The sequence below is a fragment of the Pseudogymnoascus destructans genome (genome assembly GCF_001641265.1).
Source record: "Pseudogymnoascus destructans isolate 20631-21 unplaced genomic scaffold scaffold_28, whole genome shotgun sequence".
NCBI classification, from domain to species: domain Eukaryota; kingdom Fungi; phylum Ascomycota; class Leotiomycetes; order Thelebolales; family Thelebolaceae; genus Pseudogymnoascus; species Pseudogymnoascus destructans.
In genome coordinates this window covers 1-20,554 of record NW_020167547.1, presented here as the reverse complement: position 1 = coordinate 20,554, position 20,554 = coordinate 1, and the positions used below count along the sequence as shown (strand labels likewise).

At 55.4% G+C, this 20,554-nt stretch overlaps 7 protein-coding genes across 7 annotated transcripts; 4 read left to right on the top strand and 3 right to left on the bottom strand.

Moving 5' to 3' along the window:
* Window positions 1–718: 718 nt before the first annotated feature.
* On the top strand, window positions 719–1,239 carry VC83_08515 (uncharacterized protein; the record flags this gene model as incomplete). Its single annotated transcript, XM_024472064.1, has 2 exons — window positions 719–771; window positions 843–1,239. 2 exons carry the CDS (start codon window positions 719–721, stop codon window positions 1,237–1,239), a joined length of 450 nt encoding a protein of 149 aa, XP_024320293.1.
* AIM22 (Biotin/lipoate A/B protein ligase) lies at window positions 841–2,866 on the bottom strand. The gene is made up of 3 exons (XM_024472063.1): window positions 1,750–2,866; window positions 1,180–1,702; window positions 841–990 (listed from the first exon to the last, which is right to left on the bottom strand). The coding sequence occupies exons 1-2, from the start codon at window positions 2,683–2,685 to the stop codon at window positions 1,412–1,414; spliced, it is 1,227 nt and encodes a 408-aa protein (XP_024320294.1). The 5' UTR covers window positions 2,686–2,866; the 3' UTR covers window positions 841–990; window positions 1,180–1,411.
* On the top strand, window positions 2,867–4,275 carry ARO2 (bifunctional chorismate synthase/riboflavin reductase [NAD(P)H] aro2). The gene is made up of 2 exons (XM_024472062.1): window positions 2,867–2,942; window positions 2,998–4,275. The coding sequence occupies exons 1-2, from the start codon at window positions 2,908–2,910 to the stop codon at window positions 4,259–4,261; spliced, it is 1,299 nt and encodes a 432-aa protein (XP_024320289.1). The 5' UTR covers window positions 2,867–2,907; the 3' UTR covers window positions 4,262–4,275.
* On the bottom strand, window positions 4,276–5,326 carry VC83_08512 (uncharacterized protein). Its single transcript, XM_024472061.1, has 4 exons — window positions 5,219–5,326; window positions 4,959–5,136; window positions 4,869–4,901; window positions 4,276–4,813 (listed from the first exon to the last, which is right to left on the bottom strand). The coding sequence occupies exons 2-4, from the start codon at window positions 5,134–5,136 to the stop codon at window positions 4,788–4,790; spliced, it is 237 nt and encodes a 78-aa protein (XP_024320290.1). The 5' UTR covers window positions 5,219–5,326; the 3' UTR covers window positions 4,276–4,787.
* Window positions 5,327–8,975, top strand: MTR4 (ATP-dependent RNA helicase mtr4). The gene is made up of 2 exons (XM_024472060.1): window positions 5,327–8,583; window positions 8,630–8,975. The coding sequence occupies exons 1-2, from the start codon at window positions 5,525–5,527 to the stop codon at window positions 8,808–8,810; spliced, it is 3,240 nt and encodes a 1,079-aa protein (XP_024320291.1). The 5' UTR covers window positions 5,327–5,524; the 3' UTR covers window positions 8,811–8,975.
* On the bottom strand, window positions 8,976–10,258 carry SFH5 (Non-classical phosphatidylinositol transfer protein (PITP)). Its single transcript, XM_024472059.1, has 2 exons — window positions 9,561–10,258; window positions 8,976–9,513 (listed from the first exon to the last, which is right to left on the bottom strand). Exons 1-2 carry the CDS (start codon window positions 10,157–10,159, stop codon window positions 9,048–9,050), a joined length of 1,065 nt encoding a protein of 354 aa, XP_024320292.1. The 5' UTR covers window positions 10,160–10,258; the 3' UTR covers window positions 8,976–9,047.
* An 8,401-nt stretch (window positions 10,259–18,659) lies between these two features.
* On the top strand, window positions 18,660–19,487 carry VC83_08509 (uncharacterized protein; the record flags this gene model as incomplete). The annotated part of the gene is made up of 2 exons (XM_024472058.1): window positions 18,660–18,727; window positions 19,154–19,487. The coding sequence occupies 2 exons, from the start codon at window positions 18,660–18,662 to the stop codon at window positions 19,485–19,487; spliced, it is 402 nt and encodes a 133-aa protein (XP_024320242.1).
* Between the last annotated feature and the right edge of the window lie 1,067 nt (window positions 19,488–20,554).

The window sequence follows — 20,554 nt, the reverse complement described above, 5'->3', positions numbered from 1 at the left end:
TAGATTTTGGCAGCAGAGCGACGACTAAGTTTTTTTGATGAACGAATAGCTTCGATAGCTAGAACGATTCAAGCTTCTTGGGTTTTGAAATTCCATTTGTAGTTGTGGAGAAAACGCGTGTTAAAGGTAGTGGGGTGGGGAAAAGTGATCGACTCGGTGTCATGATCGACTCGGTGTACAACCACGTTACTCTTTGCTGACTTGACATTAACCTGTAAGTGATATGTTCGATATGGGATGTGCGGGGACCCTAGGACAAACCCTGACTCCACTTACTCAACCATCCCGCATAAGTTGCTTGGGAACTATTCGCCGTTGCGCCGGAATAGATGTCTTGCATACCCATAGTTTGTAGGATCGTTTTTGCAAGTTTCCAAGTAGCACAGACTTGATATTATAGGCTGCAGATCTATTTTCCTAGTCACAAGGTTCTTGTGTAGCCAATCTTGGGAGATCCTCAAATTTCACAAGCCATCATCGGTTCCACAGTCTTGTTAGTCCTCGTAGATGTGATTCCTCGGTCTCAAGGTGGCAAGATTCGATCGCTGAAAGCAACGTATAGTCGTAGATTTCCTGGGATTAGGTCGATATTCGATCGTAATACATACGCATAATACATACGCATACTTACGACTGACCTCAACTTGAACAACGGGAACCACGAGAGACTCTCACAAAAAGTCATTATCCACCATACAGACTTCTTCCCGTTCCAAACATGTCGTCTTCAAAACCAGAACTTCCAGCCACAGAACCAGCGTACGATCCTAGGTTGGTCAACGCTTTTTTCTCCTTCCCTACTTCTCTCCAGCATTTTTTCCTCTAAACTAACCCGTCCTCAGTCGCCCTCTGGCGGACGTCAAATGTCTCTACAACCACCTCATCCCAAACGCCCCTGGAAAATCCGTCGTGTCCTACCTAATATCACAACCTCCCAACGGATCCACCCCACCACATACCCATGCCGGTGCATTCGTCAGCGCCTATATCCTAACAGGCCATATGCTCAACGGGATGAACAAGGAACCGATGGAGCTTCTGGGACCCGGAGATAGCTTTAGTGAACATCCAGGATGCCATCATAGGCTTAGCGAGAACGCGTCCGCAACAGAACCAGCAACTTTCATTGCGACGCTGGTGGTTGATACGAAAACGGTGGAGGAGTTAGGAGTGGAAGGCCTGACGGTGATTGATGACGGGTATTTGGAGATAATTGCAAAGGCACAGAAGAAGGTTTGAGGGAGGATAACAAAATAGAAAACAAACTGTGGCCTTCTGGGTTTCGTGCCATCGATTGTGGCTTTTCCTAATGCGATATGCTGTGAACGGCTTTCGTGTAGATAGTACATGGATTATATAATCGTCTCGTTATCTATCAATATCAACTAATATATCTCCGTATCTGCCTCATCTACACCCCAAACAGCCCATTCAACCACCTCCCAACCCCATCATCACGCCCTCCCAGCACTCCGCGCCAATCCAAAATCTCGTGCACTTTCCTCCCCACTAGCCCCTCCGCACGCTCGCCCTCTCCATTGCGGATTTCTGCCTCAGCGATTGCGCCATTGCGCGCTCTGAACAGCACCGATGCCGCCGCAGGGACGTAGGATGGCCGTAGGGGACGGTCGCGGGGGTCCTCCTCCGTCGGGTGGGAGGAGAATGTGAACTGCGGCGTCTGGAGGTATATCCAGTCCTCAGACTATCGTTGTTAGCATCGCCATGCCATCACGGCGTTAATGAACATACCTTCAATTCTTTCACACCCTTTCTGATCTCCTCCACCCTCTCAATCTCTTCTTCTCCAACCTCCACAACCTCAACCCTCCCATACATCTCCTCAAATTCCCCCACCACCGCCCCCTCGAACTCTCCATTTCCAACGCGCACATTCGCAATCGGCGAACTCACGCTATCCACCCCGCGTGCCAGCATATACCCCTTCCCTGGCGAGCGAAGATACGCCCCTATCCCCCCTATATTCGGCGAACTGAGCAGACACGTCCCATGATGGAGGGACCGCAGCCGCGTCAACTTATACGCCGATCCAGACACCTTCCTATGCGTTGGCGTCACGGGTCCCGTAGCTGCAGCGTTGGTCGTGATGTTTGCTTTCTTGCTTCGTGGGATGGGAGGGGGCGACACGTCAAGCACAATGTCGTGTCGGGCGTTGAGGGCCGCCCGTGTCGCGCCGAGGGAGTGCAAGGCCCTCACGACCATGTGAGCGTGCTTGTCGCGGTCAAACTCAGAGGTTGGGCTGATGACGCAGTAGTTTACGTTGCCCTCGTCGTGAAAGACGGCGCCGCCTCCGGAGCGGCGACGGACGAGGGAGATGTCATCTTCCGAGGCGGATGACGGGGTGTTCCGGAGGAGTGAGAGGTTGGTTTCCACCCAAGGATTTTGGTTGCGGCCTATGATGAGGCTGGGCCTGTTGGTATAGAGGAAAAGGACGCTGGAGGTTGGTGGGGTGGACTGGAGTAGGTAGTGCTCCAGGGAGAGGTTGAGGTACGGGTCGGTGCTGCGGGATATGTAGATCTGGGTCTGGCGCGCCGGATCCGTCGCGAGGTCGGGGATGGAGGTGTAGGAGCGGGCGAGTCCATGCTGACGCTGAAGCCTGTATCGAAATGTCGCCGTCGCTGAGCAATTGGCGCGCAAGAGCGCGGCGATGCCCCTCGAGGGAGCCATGTGGTTGGGAAAATTTTGAGGCGAGGCTGAGGGTTTTGGATGACGAGGCGGAGGACGGAGTTGCGGTCTGCAGAGCTGAGTTTATCGATGACAGGGGTCCACCCCCACCGATTGCGTCCCGCACATTTTCTAATCGAGTCACCGTTTTGCGGATTTCTAGACACAAAGGTAAGACTACGGCGATTGATATTGTCTTATTCAAGATCACAGTATATATTCAAGATGTCTACATTTGGAGAATACTTCAAGGTCACGACGTGAGTTTGGGCGCCCTAAATGTGACGTGGCGTACCCGATACTAACAGTGCACAGCTATGGCGAGTCGCATTGTCGCTCCGTGGGATGCATCGTCGATGGCTGCCCTCCAGGAATGGAGCTCACCGAAGCCGATATCCAGCCTCAGATGACCCGTCGCCGACCCGGTCAGAGCGCCCTGACGACACCCCGCGACGAGAAGGACCAGGTCGAAATCCACTCTGGAACCGAGTTCGGCGTCACGCTGGGTACCCCCATCGGCATGCTCGTCCGCAACCAGGACCAGCGCCCCAAGGACTATGGAAACTCGACCATGGACCTCTTCCCGCGCCCATCGCATGCCGACTGGACATACCTCGAGAAGTACGGCGTCAAGGCCAGTTCGGGCGGTGGGCGTAGCTCCGCGCGCGAGACTATTGGAAGAGTGGCTGCGGGTGCGATTGCGGACAAATACCTCCGCCTCGCACACGGAATTGAGATCACGGCCTTTGTCTCATCCGTTGGCTCAGTACACATGTTCCCGCCGACGCTAGAGCACCCATCGCCCTCCACGAACCACGCATTCCTCAAGCTCCTCGACACCATCGACCGCGAGACCGTCGACTCCTTCGTCCCCGTGCGCTGCCCCGATGCTGCCGCCGGCGAGAAGATGAAGAAATGCATCGAGGAGTTCCGCGACCGCCAAGACAGCATCGGTGGCACCGTCACCTGCGTCATCAGGAACGTCCCCAGTGGTCTCGGCGAGCCCTGCTTCGACAAGATGGAGGCCATGCTCGCCCACGCCATGCTCAGCATCCCGGCCGCCAAGGGCTTTGAGATCGGCTCCGGCTTCGGCGGCTGCGAGGTTCCCGGCTCCATCCACAACGACCCCTTCGTCAAGGCCCCCGTCGAGACTGGTCCCGAGACAGGTGCTTCGCGTGCTGGTGTCCCAAGGCCCCGCTTGACCACCAAGACGAACAACTCGGGCGGTATACAGGGAGGCATCACCAACGGCGCCCCCATCTACTTCCGCGTCGCGTTCAAGCCGGCAGCAACCATTGGGCAGGCCCAGAACACCGTCACCTATGCAGGTGACGAGGCCGGCGTGCTCGAGGCGAAGGGACGTCACGACCCGTGCGTGGTTCCGCGTGCAGTGCCGATCGTTGAGGCAATGGCCAGCTTGGTTGTCATTGATGCTCTGATGGCGCAGCAGGCGAGGCAGGCGAGCAGGAGTCTGCTGCCACCGTTGAAGCAGACTGTGCCGGTGAAGTCGACGGTGGTGGGTGGACAGGCGGCGGTGGAGAAGGTGGAGGCTAATGATGCGGGGGTAACCAAGGAGTAGAGGTGTAGGGGGGTCTAAAATGGGAAATCTTGGGTATATGATAGATGTGGTCATCGGCGAAATGAAAATGGGATACGATTTGATTGATTGTGTTGTTCGGCTACGTAACTAGCCCGCCAGTCAGTATGTGAACTTTTTGTCAACGAAGGCCTCGTAGAATCCGAGATTGAAACACCTCAGCTTCTCCGTGGAGATAGTTCACGTCCACATAATGAGGCCACAACACCAGAGTATCGCTCGGGTTTCAATTATCAACTTACCGCCACTGTCTTCTTCGGGCTGTTGTTTTGAAGCATGTACCCAATTCAATCCGCTGTTTGTTAGGCCGAATGTTTGTCGCTCTACAGAACATGTTGCACACAATGCCTCTGAAGCACAAAACACCCCCAATAACAACCCAACATTTCAAGAAGGACGATGAAAGTGCTATTTTCGTCTTATTGTGTACATAGTGGTTCCAAACAGTCTGCCTTCATCCCATCCAACCCGTCCCTTTCTATAGATCGTTCCATCACCCAGTACGCGTTTATTGGTTCTTCTTTGTTTGCCAGACTACACCATCGTTAGTTTCATGCTCCGTGTCGCATAAAGGGCATAGGAGCCTTACCAGCAATTCCGAATGGCGCACTGAATCCGAGAGCTGCGGCTCTAGTTAGCAATCTGGCAGTACTTCGGTTGTTCCATCAGGGAAACCTACCCATGAAACCCCAGTATCTCAGAGCGAAGAACTTGGTCAACGGGTTAAATGGCAAGTTGTTCCTCGGGCCCTCAGGGTAATGGTATGGCGAGGCCATCTGCGAGCGGGTAGAGTGGAAGCCACGGCGGGCAGCCATCTGGGCTATCGGGGAGACGCGGGTAGCAGTGCGGGCGAACATCTGGTCGTGTCAGCTTATATACTCTTTATCCCGCGATCTTGAGATCAATTGGGCGCGGATTCGATTGGAGTCCATGGGCTACCTTTGCAGTTGTGTTGCGTGGGGCGAATTGTGTTTCTTTTGGTGATGAAGTCGTTGGATGAGCCGAAGTTGACTGTAGCTTCAAGTATTTTAGCTCCGTCCTGGAAATGACCCATGAATTCTCGCGTAATATTCTGATTGGCTGAACCGACCAATCCAAAAATTCATAGCAGGAGCCGCAATGTGCGATTGCGATAAAAAAATAAAAAGTGAATTGAATCAACCTTTTTGGGCGACAAACCACGACGGATTATAGGATCGGTTCAAGGTCCTGAGATTACTGGCCTATGCAGTGAACTCAGCCACCATGGACGACCTTTTTGACGTCTTCAACGATGCGCCTCAGCGTGTGCCCGGGACTACAGCGCCCAAGAGGGACAAATCGAATAAGAAGGACCGGAGTAAGAAGCGGAATGCCAGCGGCGCCGTAAAGCAGGTTGAGGAGGAAAGGCAGAATGGCGAGGAGGTAGCAGAGGAGGCTGCACCAGAGGCTGAGCCAGAGGAGTCAGAGGAGACGGACGAGGCCATCGAGGCGAAGGATGCCAAGCGAAGGCGTAAGGACGAGGAAGCCGCGCCGGTTGTGACGGACACCTTCGAGACTGCTCAATCGAGAGAAGTTGCTGCCTCTGCAGGGCTCCAGGCCAGCAAGGAGGACGGCGCTCTCGTTTTGCAGCATAACATCCAGCATCAAGTCTCGCTGCCGCCGGACTACGACTACGTTCCCATCTCCCAGCATGTACCGCCCGAGAAGCCCGCGCGGGTATGGCCTTTTGAGCTGGATCCTTTCCAGAAGGTCGCGATCGCGTCTATACAGCGTGGAGAGTCTGTGCTGGTGTCGGCGCATACGAGTGCCGGAAAGACGGTCACCGCCGAGTACGCCATCGCCCAGAGTCTGCAGAACAACCAGAGAGTCATCTACACCAGTCCGATCAAGGCATTGAGCAACCAGAAATACAGAGAGTTCGCCGCCGAGTTTGGAGATGTTGGGCTCATGACTGGAGATGTTACAATCAACCCAACTGCGACCTGTCTGGTCATGACTACGGAGATTCTGAGGTCCATGTTGTATCGTGGCTCGGAGATTATGCGCGAAGTCGGCTGGGTCGTTTTCGACGAAATCCATTATATGAGAGACAAGGCGCGAGGTGTTGTCTGGGAAGAGACCATCATCCTTCTCCCAGATAAGGTCCGTTACGTCTTCCTGTCCGCCACCATCCCCAACTCGATGCAGTTTGCGGAATGGATCACCAAAACACATAACCAGCCGTGCCACATTGTGTACACCGATTTCCGCCCAACCCCACTCCAGCATTACTTCTTCCCCGCCGGCGCAGATGGGATCCATTTGATTGTGGATGAGAAGGGTAACTTCAGACAAGACAACTTTGACAAGGCCATGTCGACGATAGAAGACAAGAAGGGCTCAGATCCGGCCGACATCAACGCAAAGCAGAAGGGAAGAGGAAAGGATAAGAAAACCAACAAGGGTGGCAATAAGGAGACTACCGATATCTATAAGATAGTGCGGATGATCATGGTCAAGCATTACAATCCTGTTATTGTCTTTAGCTTCAGCAAGAGAGAGTGCGAGGCATACGCACTTCAGATGAGCTCGATGGCTTTCAACGACGACTCGGAGAAGGCAATGGTCAGCAAAGTGTTCGACAGCGCTATTGAAATGTTGTCGGATGAGGACAAGCAGCTCCCGCAGATCCAGCATATCCTCCCTCTGCTTCGCCGCGGTATCGGAGTTCATCACTCTGGGCTTCTGCCGATCTTGAAGGAGACCATTGAGATCTTGTTCCAGGAGAATTTGATCAAGGTTCTCTTCGCGACCGAGACCTTCTCGATCGGACTTAACATGCCCGCCAAGACGGTTGTTTTCACGAGCGTGCGGAAGTTTGATGGTGTCTCCCAAAGATACCTGACGCCTTCGGAGTTTGTGCAAATGTCTGGTCGTGCTGGACGTAGAGGATTGGATGATCGTGGTATTGTTATTATGATGATTGACGACAAGATGGAGCCCGCCGTTGCAAAAGAAATAGTCCGGGGAGAGCAGGACAAGCTCAATTCAGCGTTCTACTTGGGATACAACATGATTCTCAACTTGATGAGAGTCGAGGGTATTTCACCAGAGTTTATGTTGGAGCACTGCTTCTTCCAGTTCCAGAACACCTCTGGCGTCTCTGGCCTGGAGAGGGATCTTCAGCAGCTCCAGATTGAGAGGGATGGCATGGAGATTCCGGACGAGACGACTATCAAGGATTACTACGATCTGAGACAACAGCTAGACACCTATTCGAAGGACTTGAAGGCTGTTATCAATCACCCAAATTACTCCCTACCTTTCCTGCAGTCTGGTCGTTTAGTCCACATCAAGCACAAGGGCGAAGACTTTGGCTGGGGAGCTGTTGTGAAGTTCACAGCTAGAAGAGCACCCAAGGGCCAAGTTGTGGAGGAGTACGCCCCACAAGAGTCATATATTGCGGACGTTTTGTTGCCAGTTTCGGAGTCTTCATTTGTCGGCACACAGACCCACCAAGAGATTCCTGCTGGAGTCCACCCACCTAACCAAGGTGAAACCGGAAAGATGGAGATCGTCCCGATACTGCTGTCATGCATCGAGTCGATTGGTCATGTCCGCATCTTCCTGCCAAAGGACCTCAAGGCGGCAGACCAACGCAACACTGTTCGCAAATCGTTGGATGAGGTCAAGCGCCGCTTCCCAGACGGCATTGCAGTTCTTGATCCAATCGAGAATATGGGCATCAAGGATGAGTCTTTTAAGAAGCTCCTCCGCAAGATTGAGGTCCTGGAGTCGCGCCTTCTCTCGAACCCTCTGCACAACTCACCTCGCCTCACGGACCTCTTTGACAAATACGCCGAGAAGATCGAGTTTGGCAACAAGATCAAGGAGAAGAAGAAGTCGATAACTGCTGCGCATGCAATCATGCAGCTGGATGAACTCAAATCCCGCAAGCGTGTTTTGCGTCGTCTCGGTTTCATCAATGACCAGGAAGTCGTCGAACTGAAGGCTCGTGTAGCTTGCGAGATCTCTACTGGTGATGGACACGAGCTCCTTCTGTCCGAGCTCCTATTCAACCGCTTCTTCAACGAGTTGAGTCCTGAACTCTGCGCTGCTGTGCTGAGCTGCTTCATCTTTGAGGAGAAGAGCCAATGCCCTCCACTAAAGGAGGAACTTGCCAAGCCGTTTAGAGAAATCCAGGCACAGGCGAGGATTATCGCCAAGGTGAGCCAGGAGTCAAAGCTGGAGGTAAACGAGGAGGAGTACGTGCAAAGCTTCAAGTACCAGCTTATGGATGTTGTTTTGGCTTGGACGCAGGGGAAATCCTTTGCAGAGATCTGGTAAGTTATCCAATGACGAAGACATGCACATCACTGACGCAAATAGTAAAATGACGGATGTCTACGAAGGATCTCTCATCCGACTTTTCCGCCGCTTGGAGGAGTTACTGAGGCAGATGGCGCAAGCTGGCAAGGTGATGGGATCCGATGACCTCTCGGCCAAGTTTGAGGAGGCTTTGACGAAGATTAAGCGCGACATTGTCGCAGCACAGTCTCTGTACCTATGAGCTTTCCGTTTGTATACAATATGATAGCGTGCATGGGGAAGCGGAGCGGCGTTTCGGGTGTCATCACTACATAGTGGAAGGATAAACTTAGTACAGGGTAGAGAAAAGACATACGGAAGCACATCACAGGTGAGACTATCATAATTCGATTCTCGATCAGAGCGAAATGAATTTTACCGCAAGAGCGTCTGCCATCTTTGTTGTGTTACATGTGTCCCTTCAGCGTCTTGTGATTGTTCACTTTGACTCGGGCTCGTGCTCCTCCACGTTGCCGTACTTGACAACCAGTCCGCCCTCAGTCAAGGGCACTCCCTTTCCTCCATAAACCTCTGGCAACTGGACTCCACATTCGGGAATCTCTCCGGCCAAACTTCCTCCATAGCTCAAAGGGTGGAACTTCTTGATCGTCTCGGCGCTCAAGAACAGCTTCAGAGCAGCAAAGACCCAGCCCATGGCCAAAGGCACGTTGACAAAGAACTTCTCCTTGACCAGCTCTGGGTACGCCATGGCCAAGGTCTGGATTGCCGTCTTGGAAGCGGCACGGACGCTCGGGTTCATGCGGAGGAAGCTGACGTTGAGGTAGTCGTGCACTTGGATCATGCGGTAGGGGTCAGGGCCGCCGTCGGGGATCTTCTCGGTGGCGGAGGCAAGATCGAGCTCCTTGATTGAAAGCTCCATCAGAGCAGTGCGCCATTTGATGAACCTGTAGATGGTTAACACTATATCACATGGGGAGTGTGTGATACATACTCTTCGACATTGTCAAAGGTCCCCTTGATGTCCTTGACTGCTCCGTAGATGTTCCAGGTGATGATTTCCTTCTGGGTACCGGTGGCGTTGTAGGTAGTGACATAGCCAAGGTTTCCGAACTTCTCCTTGTTGTGCTCGACCTCTGTAAGGAGCTTCAGCGGGTCCACCTTCTTGCGCCATTTCAAGGCCTCAAGGAGCTGCGTCTTGGCTTCGGCAGCATCATTGTTGTTTGCACGAAGGAACTTTTGAAGGATGATGGTGGTTGGAACATTGGTGGCGTCCTCGAGCTTCACGCCCCACATCTCACCGTGCTCAGCATCAACGATGAGCTTGGGAAGCTCTCCAAAGAGCTTCGAAAGAGGGGTCTCGGGCTGCTGCTTCTCTACAACAGTCTCTAGGGAGGTCTCGGCAGTCTTGGATTGCTCGGTTTCCGCTGCAACTACTGGGGTTGGCTCGGCAGGCATCTTAGTAGTAGGGGTGTCCTTGGGTTGCTCATTCTCCGCGGGAACCTCTAGGACTGACTCGACAGGAAGTTCGGCAGGAGTGCTCTCCACAGCCTTTTGGGTTTGGGAGGCAGATGGCACTGTTTCGGGCTCCATTGTTTTCAGCAAATCTGCCTTTTTAAGGGGTCGTTATTGCAGAAAGATATAACTGTCAGGGTGCTGATTAACATTGATCAGATTAGATTAAATGTTAAGTAAAAATCTGTCTGTTCCCTTTTTCTATGTATTGTAACCTGAAAACTAAGGAGATATTCCGTATGAGATCACGTGACTATTACAACACACACCCCTATGTTGGGAATCGGGCCGGAAACCGGAGAAAACTCTGTGGTTCTAGAAACCAAAGAATCTCCACCATGGGCCCGAGCTGTCCCATGGCTCTCACCGAACTAGGGCACTCAATCATGGTTCTCACAATTCTGGTGAAAACTCTGCAGTGGAAGGGGCGGCTTACTCGGAAGCCTCGGGGGTTACTGGGAGTTATTTAGAGCCTATAAAAAGTATGCGTAGTTCCATTAGAATAGCAAAAAAAACAATTGCATCATTTTTACCCTGTTCTACATACTGTAATCGTCGAAGCCTTTTTGCCCATTGCGCAAAAACCTGAAGGTCCGACTGACAAAAGCGCCACACGATTTGTGCACGGTGACAATTTTTCGGTCCTTCCCTCAACACCCTACGTATCTCCGTACGATTCCCATAGTAAATTGTATGAGGAAAACAGAAAAAGGGGTGGCTATCTACGGGCTGGTAATACTTAGGCGTGAGTCAAAGTTACGCCTAATGATTCACTGCTGTACAAGTAAACAAGTAGCCCACTTCGGTCCGGACCCTCTATCTTCCTTCTATATTGGTCATCTATACCCTAGTCTACCTGCCTGCCTCCTGCCTGCCCCTATCTGCCCCTATCTGCCCCTACCTGCCCCTACTTTACCCTACGCCAACCTATACCACTTCTCTTCTCGTTAGCAAGTCCGTATGAGCCAAGATGCCTGCTGTTAGCTAGGTCTTTGCCATAGACCTGTCTTAAGGTTTTTGTAGATGCTAACATCCACATTTACCTTCCTCCTACTACTTAGTCCCTACCACGTCCTTTGCCCTCCTAGCACTTAAAGTGTATACTACACTTTCGTATAGGACTCCTACGAATGTTCGCCTTAAACACCTACAAGAAATTGCAGGGTTCTACATCTAGATAGCAGGAGAGAAGGTAGCTTAGACTACACATCTCTAGGCTAAAGGTTGCGAGTAGTGTGATGCTACGTATAGTAAAGAGGGATCTTAGTAGATTCCCTTCTTTGTAGTATGCACATCATTTAGGAATGTGTAGGGTGGTGCCTACGCTTCCTATGTCATGAAACAGTAGGCAGGTAACTGCTCTCTTTATGAGTACTGTAAGGATGCCTCCTTACCTAGATACTCAAAGAACCTGTCTCAGAACTGTTACGGTCACTACAAGCATGAAATCCGACTCGGTGTGGTTTCGAACCAGTAGAGGAGCACATAGCGAGTTACACTATAATGGGGGATGGTAAAGGTGTAGGGTTCAGGGTCGATGCTGACCTGTTGCGGTGGAAGGATCAGGGCTAGGGTTGGGATGACCGAGTCGGGCCCGTTTCGGGTACTTAAGGAAACAGACTCAACGGGGTTCCCCCTTCATCTTTTTTGTATCCTTCATAGTAGACCTATAGGATAGCATCCATTTAGCCTCAAACTCGCACTCTCATATGCTATTACTGTGAGCTGGGTGCCCTGTGTCCTTACATTATACAAAAAAGATCACGCCAGCCGGGGACGGCCGTACTTAAATAATATCCCACACTGGAACGACTCAGGAGAACTACCGTTACACCATCGACTGCGACTCAGTGACGTTTCGGAGGAGAGACCTGACAACTTCAAATAGCCGTGATTCCAGAGATCTCACGGACAGCCAGTGGATCAGGGTTTGATTCTTCAGAACAAGCTGGTAAAGTCGCTGATGCGTTGGCACCAAATAGGATACGAGATCCTTAAGAACCCCCTCCTAGCACAGAGGAAATTGTGGACAAGAGCGTTGATAGCTACGAGCTACCGGAAGTCAAGCTCTTTCGTATCGGTACCGATACACACCCGAGGCAATATGTCAAAAAAGCTGACATCAAACATACCCCAAGACAACGACGGTCAACTGCCCAGAATGACTACCAGACAAACCACCGCTGCAGCTACGACCGCTGTGCCATCCGAAGACATCCCGAGTCGAATGGCCCACCTCGAAGCACAGATACAGGAGGTCAAGGATCTACTAGTTATCCTCTCAGCATCCCAGACCAGAATCCCGTCCACACCGCCGGTGGACGCCCCCATACCCACAGTCGAAGCTACGGAGCAATGAACGCCTCGCACACAAAACACCCCCGAGACAGTTCAATTGCCACCTCTTCGGAACATCGTTCTCCCTCGATTCCAGGGACATCACGAATGCACACCGAGGACCCTCCGAATCGCTATAAGAAATCAACCATCTCTGAGAAAATCCTTCCTCTCAGCGATGGGGTAGAACATACCTTCTTACAATGGAGCGCTTCGATTCGGGACCGACTCGTAGTCAATGAGGACCACTACCTTACCGACGTCTCGAGAAGAGCGTTGATATGGGGAACTACGACCGGCCTGGTGAAGACCTACCTAGAGCCCCAATACCTGTCCGCTACGCATGGGTTCCGCAGTGCTGAGGAGATGATGGATCTACTAGGTTCATACTACCTCACAGGCGACGAGATGGAACAAGCCAGGAACCTCTTCGACGACCTGCAAATGGGAGAGAAAGGGCATGCTAGCGAAACCTTCCCAGAGTTCAAGGCTCATTTCCAAAGTGCAGCTATCACAGGACAAGTCTCCGAGTCGGAATGGTTTCAGTACATGTGGAACAAGTTGACTCCCCAATTCCGCAGCCGCGTCGCGATCATCAAAAACCAATGGAATGGAGAATACCAGACCATGGTATGAGAACTTACCGCCTTCGATCAGGAACGGCGCCGGAACAACGAATTGAATCTGCTACCCGCTCTCACAAGGACGTCCACACGTACCACGGATACTGCAAGGCCGTCGGCGTCGAAGCAGACTCGAGCCACATCTGCTCTGTTCACCCGAACCACGTTCCTCCCCAAGCCAGCCATACCAGAACGTGTGAGAACCGCAGTCCCTGCGCCCTCAGGAAACTGTTTCAAGTGTGGCAAGCCCGGCCATTTCCAGGACAAATGCCCCCTTAACGCTACCCCTAGAAGCGGCCGTATCTGTAGTGCAAATTGGGAATCCCCACGCGAGCGACCCCTGTCGCTCGCGCGCGCACGGGCCATTGTGGAGCGATTATTGTGCAGCAAATTGGGAGACCCCCGGGACGGCGCAGGCGCATCAAGCACGCATACAGAGCATGCAACGAAGGGCGAATAGCGCACACACACTGCTCGCGCAAGGGAAGGATGGCGGCCAGCTTCTCCTACCTCGCAACTCACGGGGTGCTGCTCTGCCGCGACTGCGGGACCTGCCTCATGCCCGCGCGCGCCAGCCAGGAGTGGCACCTGAGGCACCCACCCCACGACCTCAAGGGGCCGGAGCTGCGCACCCTGCTCGACCTCTTCGCGACGCATGAGCTGCGGCCCCCGGGACAGGTCGCCCTGCCAGACCAGCCCTGCATCGCCATCGTGGACTGCGCCGCCATCCGGCATTCTCCTGCATCCTCTGCGACGACGGCCGGCCGACCCTGACCCGGTCCGGGCCGGCCATCAGGGCGCACGTGTCCCGGGAGCACGGGCAGAAGCCGTCGCAGCAGAGTGAGGGTGGCGCGTGGCAGAGATGCACGGTGCAGACCTTCTTCGCAAAGACCGAGCATGTCCGGTACTTTGTGGTTACAGACGACGACAGGGCGGAAGGGGACGCAGCTACTGCCGCCATCGCCCTCGAGCCGCAGGAGCAGGCCTTCTTCGACCTGGCCGACGCGGACGCGACCATGGTAGCGGACGACATCAAGACGGAGGGCAACAAGGTGCACGGCTTCGACAGCCACCCCTCGGCTGCGGTCCCGTGGCTGAGGCGGACTGGCATCGAGAACCACGTGCGGGGCCTAGAGAAGGACGAGATGCACGCCTCCTTTGCGCTGCCGAAGAGCGCAGATGAGGGAGAGCCCGAGCTGTTCCTGATGCTCGAGGTCATGGACGAGATCCTCGCTGAGGTGCACGGCTGGTGCTTCGACGGGCCGGACTGCATGCTGACGTGGCCGAGGCAGCTCGCGCTGAGCCGCTTCCATGGCGCCCCTACCTCATCGGCACCAGCCAGTTGCAGGGCAGGCAGGGTGCGCGGCTTCGACCCCAAGAAGGAGCCATCCACACTGCGCACAAACTTTGGGTACTGGAAGCAGTTCATGGCGTACTGCTACCGCGTCGCCTACTGCGGCAGCCACTTCACGCCACCTCTGAGCGCGGACCAGGGCAGGCGCCCCGAGGACCGGATCCGGCTGACGGACGAGCAGACGACAGCTTGGGAGGCCGCCCTGGAGTGCACTGCCGACGGAGACCGCTTAGCGCTGAACGACGCCCTCCGATCCCTCTGCATGGCCCTCGTCTGCCACGAGTTTGGCGGCGACCGCTTCAGCTCGCCGCTCCTCAGCTTCTGCGCGATGCTGAGCATCAAGCCATGCACCAAGTCGTGGAAGGAGCCGGGCAACTTCAACAGCTGCCTGTCCGGCCTGATCTGGGCTGTGCAGCTGCTCATCTTCAGCACGGCCGCATACCTCGAGAGGTCGGGCGCCGGCAGCACGCTCGAGCACATCAACAGCATCTGCGAGCAGTACCTGCGGCCGGACACGGAGACGCCCATGGGCGAGATACTGGGCTGGCGCCTGCTGCTGTTCGCGGTGTCGAAGGACGGAGTGGGCTCGCACCAGGCGCACTGGGACGAGGACGAGCAGATCCTCACCTACAGGGACGTCGACCTGAACATGGACGAGGTGCAGCAGCTGCTGCTGTCGGAGTTCAGGCAGGCGCAGCATCTGCTGCACGGCGAGCTCATGTTTGGCGCAGCGGGCCTGCCACGGATGCGCGCGTGGGCACTCAAGGACAACCTCGACGCCGACAACTTTAGCTGGCACTTTGGCGAGCACCGGGAGAACGCGGCACTGCTGAAGCCGCTCGCGGGCTCACTGCGCAATGTCATACGGGAGTCGCAGTCACTCCGAGCGTCATTCCTCGACACCACTGCTGCACCTACTGCTGAGGATGGAGAGGATGGAGAGGCTGATGCAGGGGTCACGAGGGTCATGTGGCGACAGAAGGCCATCGACCAGTACGAGGCCGTCGCTGACGAGTTCCTCAAGCGGCTCCTCGTCCTCATCCACATGGCCTCGGGCCAGCCGCTGCGCGAGAGCGAGCTGTTCTCCCTCACCTGGCGCAACACGCAGCGGAGGCGTAGCGTCTACCTCAAGCACGGGCTCGTGATGCTGCACACCACCTACCACAAGGGCCAGCAGCAGACGGGCAGGTTCAAGGACAACATCCGCTTCCTGCCAGCCGCCATCGGAGACCTCCTGCTGGACTACCTCGTCTACGTCGTGCCGCTCCGCCAGGCCTTCCTGCGCCAGTCCTCCCCACGCGCAATCATGTCCGCGTACCTGTGGTGGAAGGACGGGGCCGTGTGGGCCGACAACCGGCTGACGCGGTGCATGGAGCAGGCGTGCGTGCGGGCCAAGGTGCCACGGCTGCACATCGCCAACTGGCGCCAGATGACGGTCAACATTGTGAAGACCAAGTTTGCGGGCGACCTTGCGTGCTTCGAGGGCATCGGGGCCGACGACGACGATGAGGATGCAGAGGAGATGGAGGATGACATCCGGACCATGACGAGGCAGCGGAACCACAGCACGCGGGTGGTGAACCGCAGCTACGCGAACCAGCTGAACGCGAACTTTGGGAATGTGTGGGATGGCCTCATCCGTCGGAACCTGCGCGTGTCATCCCTGTGGAGGGGGCTGTGGGATCTCGACACGGTGCTCGGGGATGCGGTCGCAGCAGCAGGGAAGAGGAAGCGCGAGGCGGCAGAGGTAGCAGGGTCCGACAGGCCGCGGATGCTGAAGAGGATTGCCGTGGGCGTGCACCGGCCGCAGAAGAGGTGGTCTGCTGCAGCCCTGCTGAAGTGCGCGAGGGGGCTCTACCACGACGACAAGCTGCAGTGGAAGTCGGCCGCACAGGAGCGGGCGATGACGGTCGTCATGTCATGGACGGAGCAGGTCGTCGTCATCCTGGGCACCGGCGAGGGGAAGAGCCTGCTGTTCATGCTGCCCTGTGTCCTGCCTGATGCGGGCGTGACGATCCTCGTGCTGCCGCTCGTGTCCCTGCGTGGCGACCTGCTGCGGCGTGTGCAGGAGCTCGGGATAGACCACCTCGTGTGGGCCCCGGGCGAGGAGCGGGACGCACCGCTGGTGTTCGTCACGGTCGAGGCCGCGAGCACGTCTCAGTTCCGGGCGTATGCGCACAGGCTGGCCGCGACGCAGCAGCTCGGCCGCGTCGTGATAGACGAGGCGCACCTCACAATCACGGCGTCCGAGTACCGTCACGCCATGGCCGACCTCGCCCTCATCCGCAGCGTGCGCACGCAGTTCGTCTACCTGACGGCCACCCTGCCGCCAATGCTACAGGCCGCGTTCGAGAGGCAGAACAACCTCGTGAAGCCAAAGGTCGTGCGGGCCTCAACGAACAGGCGGAACCTCTCGTACCTCGTGCAGCGGGCCACAGGGCAGGGGAGCCTGCTAGAAGAGGGCGCGCGGAGGGCCAGGGACGCGTGGCGGGCGAGCGGGCTGCTCGACCAGACCCGAGACAAGATCATACTCTACGTGCGGACACGGGAGGAGGCACAGGACCTGGGCAGCCTGCTCCGCTGCCCGGTCTACACCGCGATGGCCGGCACGGCAGAGGAGAAGCAGGAGCTGCTCAGGACGTGGCTCACAACACCCGAGCTGCCATACATTGTGGCGACGTCGGCCCTTAGCGCCGGCTTCGACTACCCACATGTCCGGCTCGTCATGCACCTGGACGAGCCACGCTCCCTCGTCGACTTTGCGCAGGAGTCCGGTCGGGCTGGGCGCGATGGGAGGGAGGCATACTCAGCCGTGCTCCTGCCGCACAAGTGGCAGTCGCAGGCGGGCAACGCCGGTATGGATGTCGAGACGAGGGCACTCTACCGCTACCTCGAAGGCCGGGAGTGCAGGCGCACGTGTCTGAGTGCGCACCTCGATGAGGCATCAGAGCTTCGGCAGTGCGATGGCACCAGGGATGATGTGGCGTGCGATGTCTGCAGCAGTGGCCCCAGCCCATCACACGTGCCCCGTGACGATGCCACAGAGGCAATGCCGCACACAGGGAGTGCAGCCATCCACGAGAAGCGGCGTTTGGCATACCTCGAGCTCAGCCGCTACAAGGAGGACCTCCTCACCGTGAAGGGGACGTGCCTGCTCTGTCGAGGGCTCGGGGAGCAGTGGGACCACCAGTTCACCAAGTGCCACCAGCGGTTCGACTTCTTCAGGGCGCGCGACCAGGCCAGAAGGAGGGGGCAGGGCCGCGGGCCATGGATCTCAGCTTTCGCGGCGTGCTACTGGTGCTACAACCCACAGTCGGTCTGTCAACGTGCAGACCCGGCCAGTGGCCTCGAGCAGTGCAGGTACGCAGACATCGTGATGCCGCTCTGCTACGGCGTGTTCCACAAGACTGGGGGCGAACAGTGGCTGCAGGAGAGGTTCGGTGAGCAGGCAGTGAGGGCAGGGGCAGCAGGGGCGTTCAATGACGTGGATGTGTTCCTGTCATGGTGTGGGCAGGTGGCCGAGTTTGCAGGTGGGAAGGGCATCTGGGGGGTAAAGATCGCAGCAGCAGCGCTGCTCGAGTTCGAGGCATATTAAACTAGCGAATGGGTGTTCGACTGGTAGCGCCATGTATTTATAATATAGACTGTAGCCATAGAGCCATATTAATTATGTCGTGAGTTGAGAAATATTATTCTCTGCAATTTAAATAAATTGGAACGGATTATAATAATCACACTCCTCGACGAGATATGAACTGCATTAAATTACTGACGATGACACATACCGCCAATACATATGATCTTATTACAGCAATATAAGCTGTATATTAAACGTCGAACTCGAGATGTAGGGTTGACATCTTTTTAAGGTTTTCGCCTAACCGCGTTTGGTTGTGACACTCCCGAACATTGATCGTTGCTATGTTTAGGGCATGGGCTGCCCCCTCCCCATCACCCCCAATTAATCGGAAGCGTTTATAGACCCCCATAGCTCGAATACCAGACTAGCCCTTGGGATATTTCGAGGCAATACTCTAGTTCTGATACTCGTACGATTATCTTATAATTACATACCCAGGTGAGACTGGCAAGGACGAATCCCAACATGCAACTCCCATGTCCACACCACTGCCATGGCCTCTCCCGACCAGGGTTAGAAGATGGGGCATTTTTTAACCGAGATCGCCATTTTCTTAGTGAGATGCCATCAAATCCATCCCCCTTTTCATGTAACTGCGTAGCCCTCGCCCAGACGAACGCAGCCATGCTCCTCCCGGCCTCGGATCTCGACGTTTTTTTTTTCAACCCAATTTTGATGGGGTGGTCAGTCATGTGAGTTGCCACGCAGCTAGCGGGCGTGGCTCGTCTCAGTCTATATCAGAACTTCTACCGTCAAGTCCAAACTTAGTCCTTTACACATTTTTTCCTTCTCGCGCGGCAACCACCCGGCATTTCTTCACACTTTCTTCACGCCAGCACACAGCTCAGTCTCGAGTGGCAGAGGGGCACACCATCTTGTGTCATCTGTCTTTGGGGATCCTAGACTATACCATCTTATAGTGAGGTACCATCAAAACCTGAGCTCGCGCAACAACCACCCAACATTTTTCCACGCTTTCTTCACGCCAGCACACAGCTCAGTCTCGAGTGTCAAGAGGGGCACACCATCCTGTGTCATCTGCCTTTGGGGATCCTAGACTATACCATCTTATAGTGAGGTACCATCAAGACCTGAGCTCGCGGACACCATGCCACCAGTACCTCCATCCAGAAGCGCCACCAGCACCACACAGCCCACTCGCCATATGAGTGGAAGGAGAGGAGGGAGTTCTCCCATAACTGGAAGGCCAAGTTCCGCGGCAATGCCCGGGTCATCACCACAGACCTCGCCTGGACCAACCTCATCACGCCACCCAACCCCAAGGTCACCACCACACTGGAGCAGGGCCTCGAGCTCAGCAAGCACCTCACGCTGCTCCAGGGCATCCCCAAGGATGGTGGGAAGGATGGCCTCGACATCCAGCCCGTCACCGTCTTCAACTCTGCTGACAAGGACCCAGAGCAGCTCCTCGTCTACATGAGGGGGGGCTGAGCCTCCCGGACAGGAACAAGGACCTCTGCCGCCTCATGGCTGGTGCCATTGAGCAGTACACGGAGCTCGCGCCACCCCCCAAGCCCAGCAGTGACAAGAGGCACGAGATGGAGCAGGCCAGGAAGGCTGAGCGCGAGGGGAAGAAGTGGGGAGTCTACCACCTTGGGTTTGTGGCACGCCACAGGCCAGACAAATTCGCCTCCCACCATCTGCTCTGACATGCGCAGGACTGGAAATGGCTTCGGGGCCACCTGGCCCTCTACAAGAAGATGGCCCCCCTCGCGCAGACCATTGGGAGGCTCTTCCAGGAGATCGATCCCAGGGCCTACGAGCAGTACAGGCAGAACTACCTCCGCGAGTGTGCAGCCACGCCTGAGCTGGAGGTCTTCAAGTTCAGCAACAGGAGCTGCTGGCACTGCCTCGCGATCCTGATAAACGCCCAGGTTGGGCCACACAAGGACAACCACGATGTGCTGGATGGCTGGGTTGCGATGGCCTGCTTTGGAGAGTTCGAAGGAGGGGAGCTGTGCCTGCCAGCCCTTGGTTATAAGATTCCCTTCCAGCCAGGGGATGTTGTCCTGTTCCGCTCTGCAGTCCTCGAGCACTGGATCGCACCCTTCGAGGGCACGCGCTACTCCTGCGTCTTCTTCACGAAGCAGAGCAACTGGCAGCCAGGTGAGGAGGAGTAGGGAGCTTGTCCCATGGCCCATTTTCGAACTCACGTTCTTGCAAGGACTGTAAGTTGACAGCCTCGCGACCGATGTAAATGTTCGCTGACGTCTCTTGTGCAGCTTTGCAAGGGGAACAAATTGACGTACTCTGATTGTTGATCAGACTTCAGATGGTGGAGACATTCCGGTTCTAGTCGGGCGATGCATGGGAGGGGTGGTTGGGGGGGGCATGTTATAGGATGGATTGTAAGAACCTGACGCAGCATGCAGACGGTGCGTTCGATGGCGTTAATAAAAGAGATTTGCAAGACGAATCAAATGACGTCCTCCGATTTGTGATATGAGTTGAGACGGGTGAGATATTGCAGATTTCGCTGGGGCATCAGTGGGTGTGGT

Coding starts and splice junctions, on each gene's coding strand:
- VC83_08512 (XM_024472061.1), bottom strand. CDS start 5,136: ATGTTCGCCCGCACTGCTACCCGCGTCTCCCCGATAGCCCAGATGGCT. Junction 4,902..4,958: donor GAGATACTGGGGTTTCATGG/GTAGGTTTCCCT, acceptor CTAGAGCCGCAG/CTCTCGGATTCAGTGCGCCA. Junction 4,814..4,868: donor TGCGCCATTCGGAATTGCTG/GTAAGGCTCCTA, acceptor ACGATGGTGTAG/TCTGGCAAACAAAGAAGAAC.
- SFH5 (XM_024472059.1), bottom strand. CDS start 10,159: ATGGAGCCCGAAACAGTGCCATCTGCCTCCCAAACCCAAAAGGCTGTG. Junction 9,514..9,560: donor ACCTTTGACAATGTCGAAGA/GTATGTATCACA, acceptor AACCATCTACAG/GTTCATCAAATGGCGCACTG.
- MTR4 (XM_024472060.1), top strand. CDS start 5,525: ATGGACGACCTTTTTGACGTCTTCAACGATGCGCCTCAGCGTGTGCCC. Junction 8,584..8,629: donor AAATCCTTTGCAGAGATCTG/GTAAGTTATCCA, acceptor TGACGCAAATAG/TAAAATGACGGATGTCTACG.
- ARO2 (XM_024472062.1), top strand. CDS start 2,908: ATGTCTACATTTGGAGAATACTTCAAGGTCACGAC. Junction 2,943..2,997: donor GAATACTTCAAGGTCACGAC/GTGAGTTTGGGC, acceptor AACAGTGCACAG/CTATGGCGAGTCGCATTGTC.
- AIM22 (XM_024472063.1), bottom strand. CDS start 2,685: ATGGCTCCCTCGAGGGGCATCGCCGCGCTCTTGCGCGCCAATTGCTCA. Junction 1,703..1,749: donor AGGGTGTGAAAGAATTGAAG/GTATGTTCATTA, acceptor TAACAACGATAG/TCTGAGGACTGGATATACCT.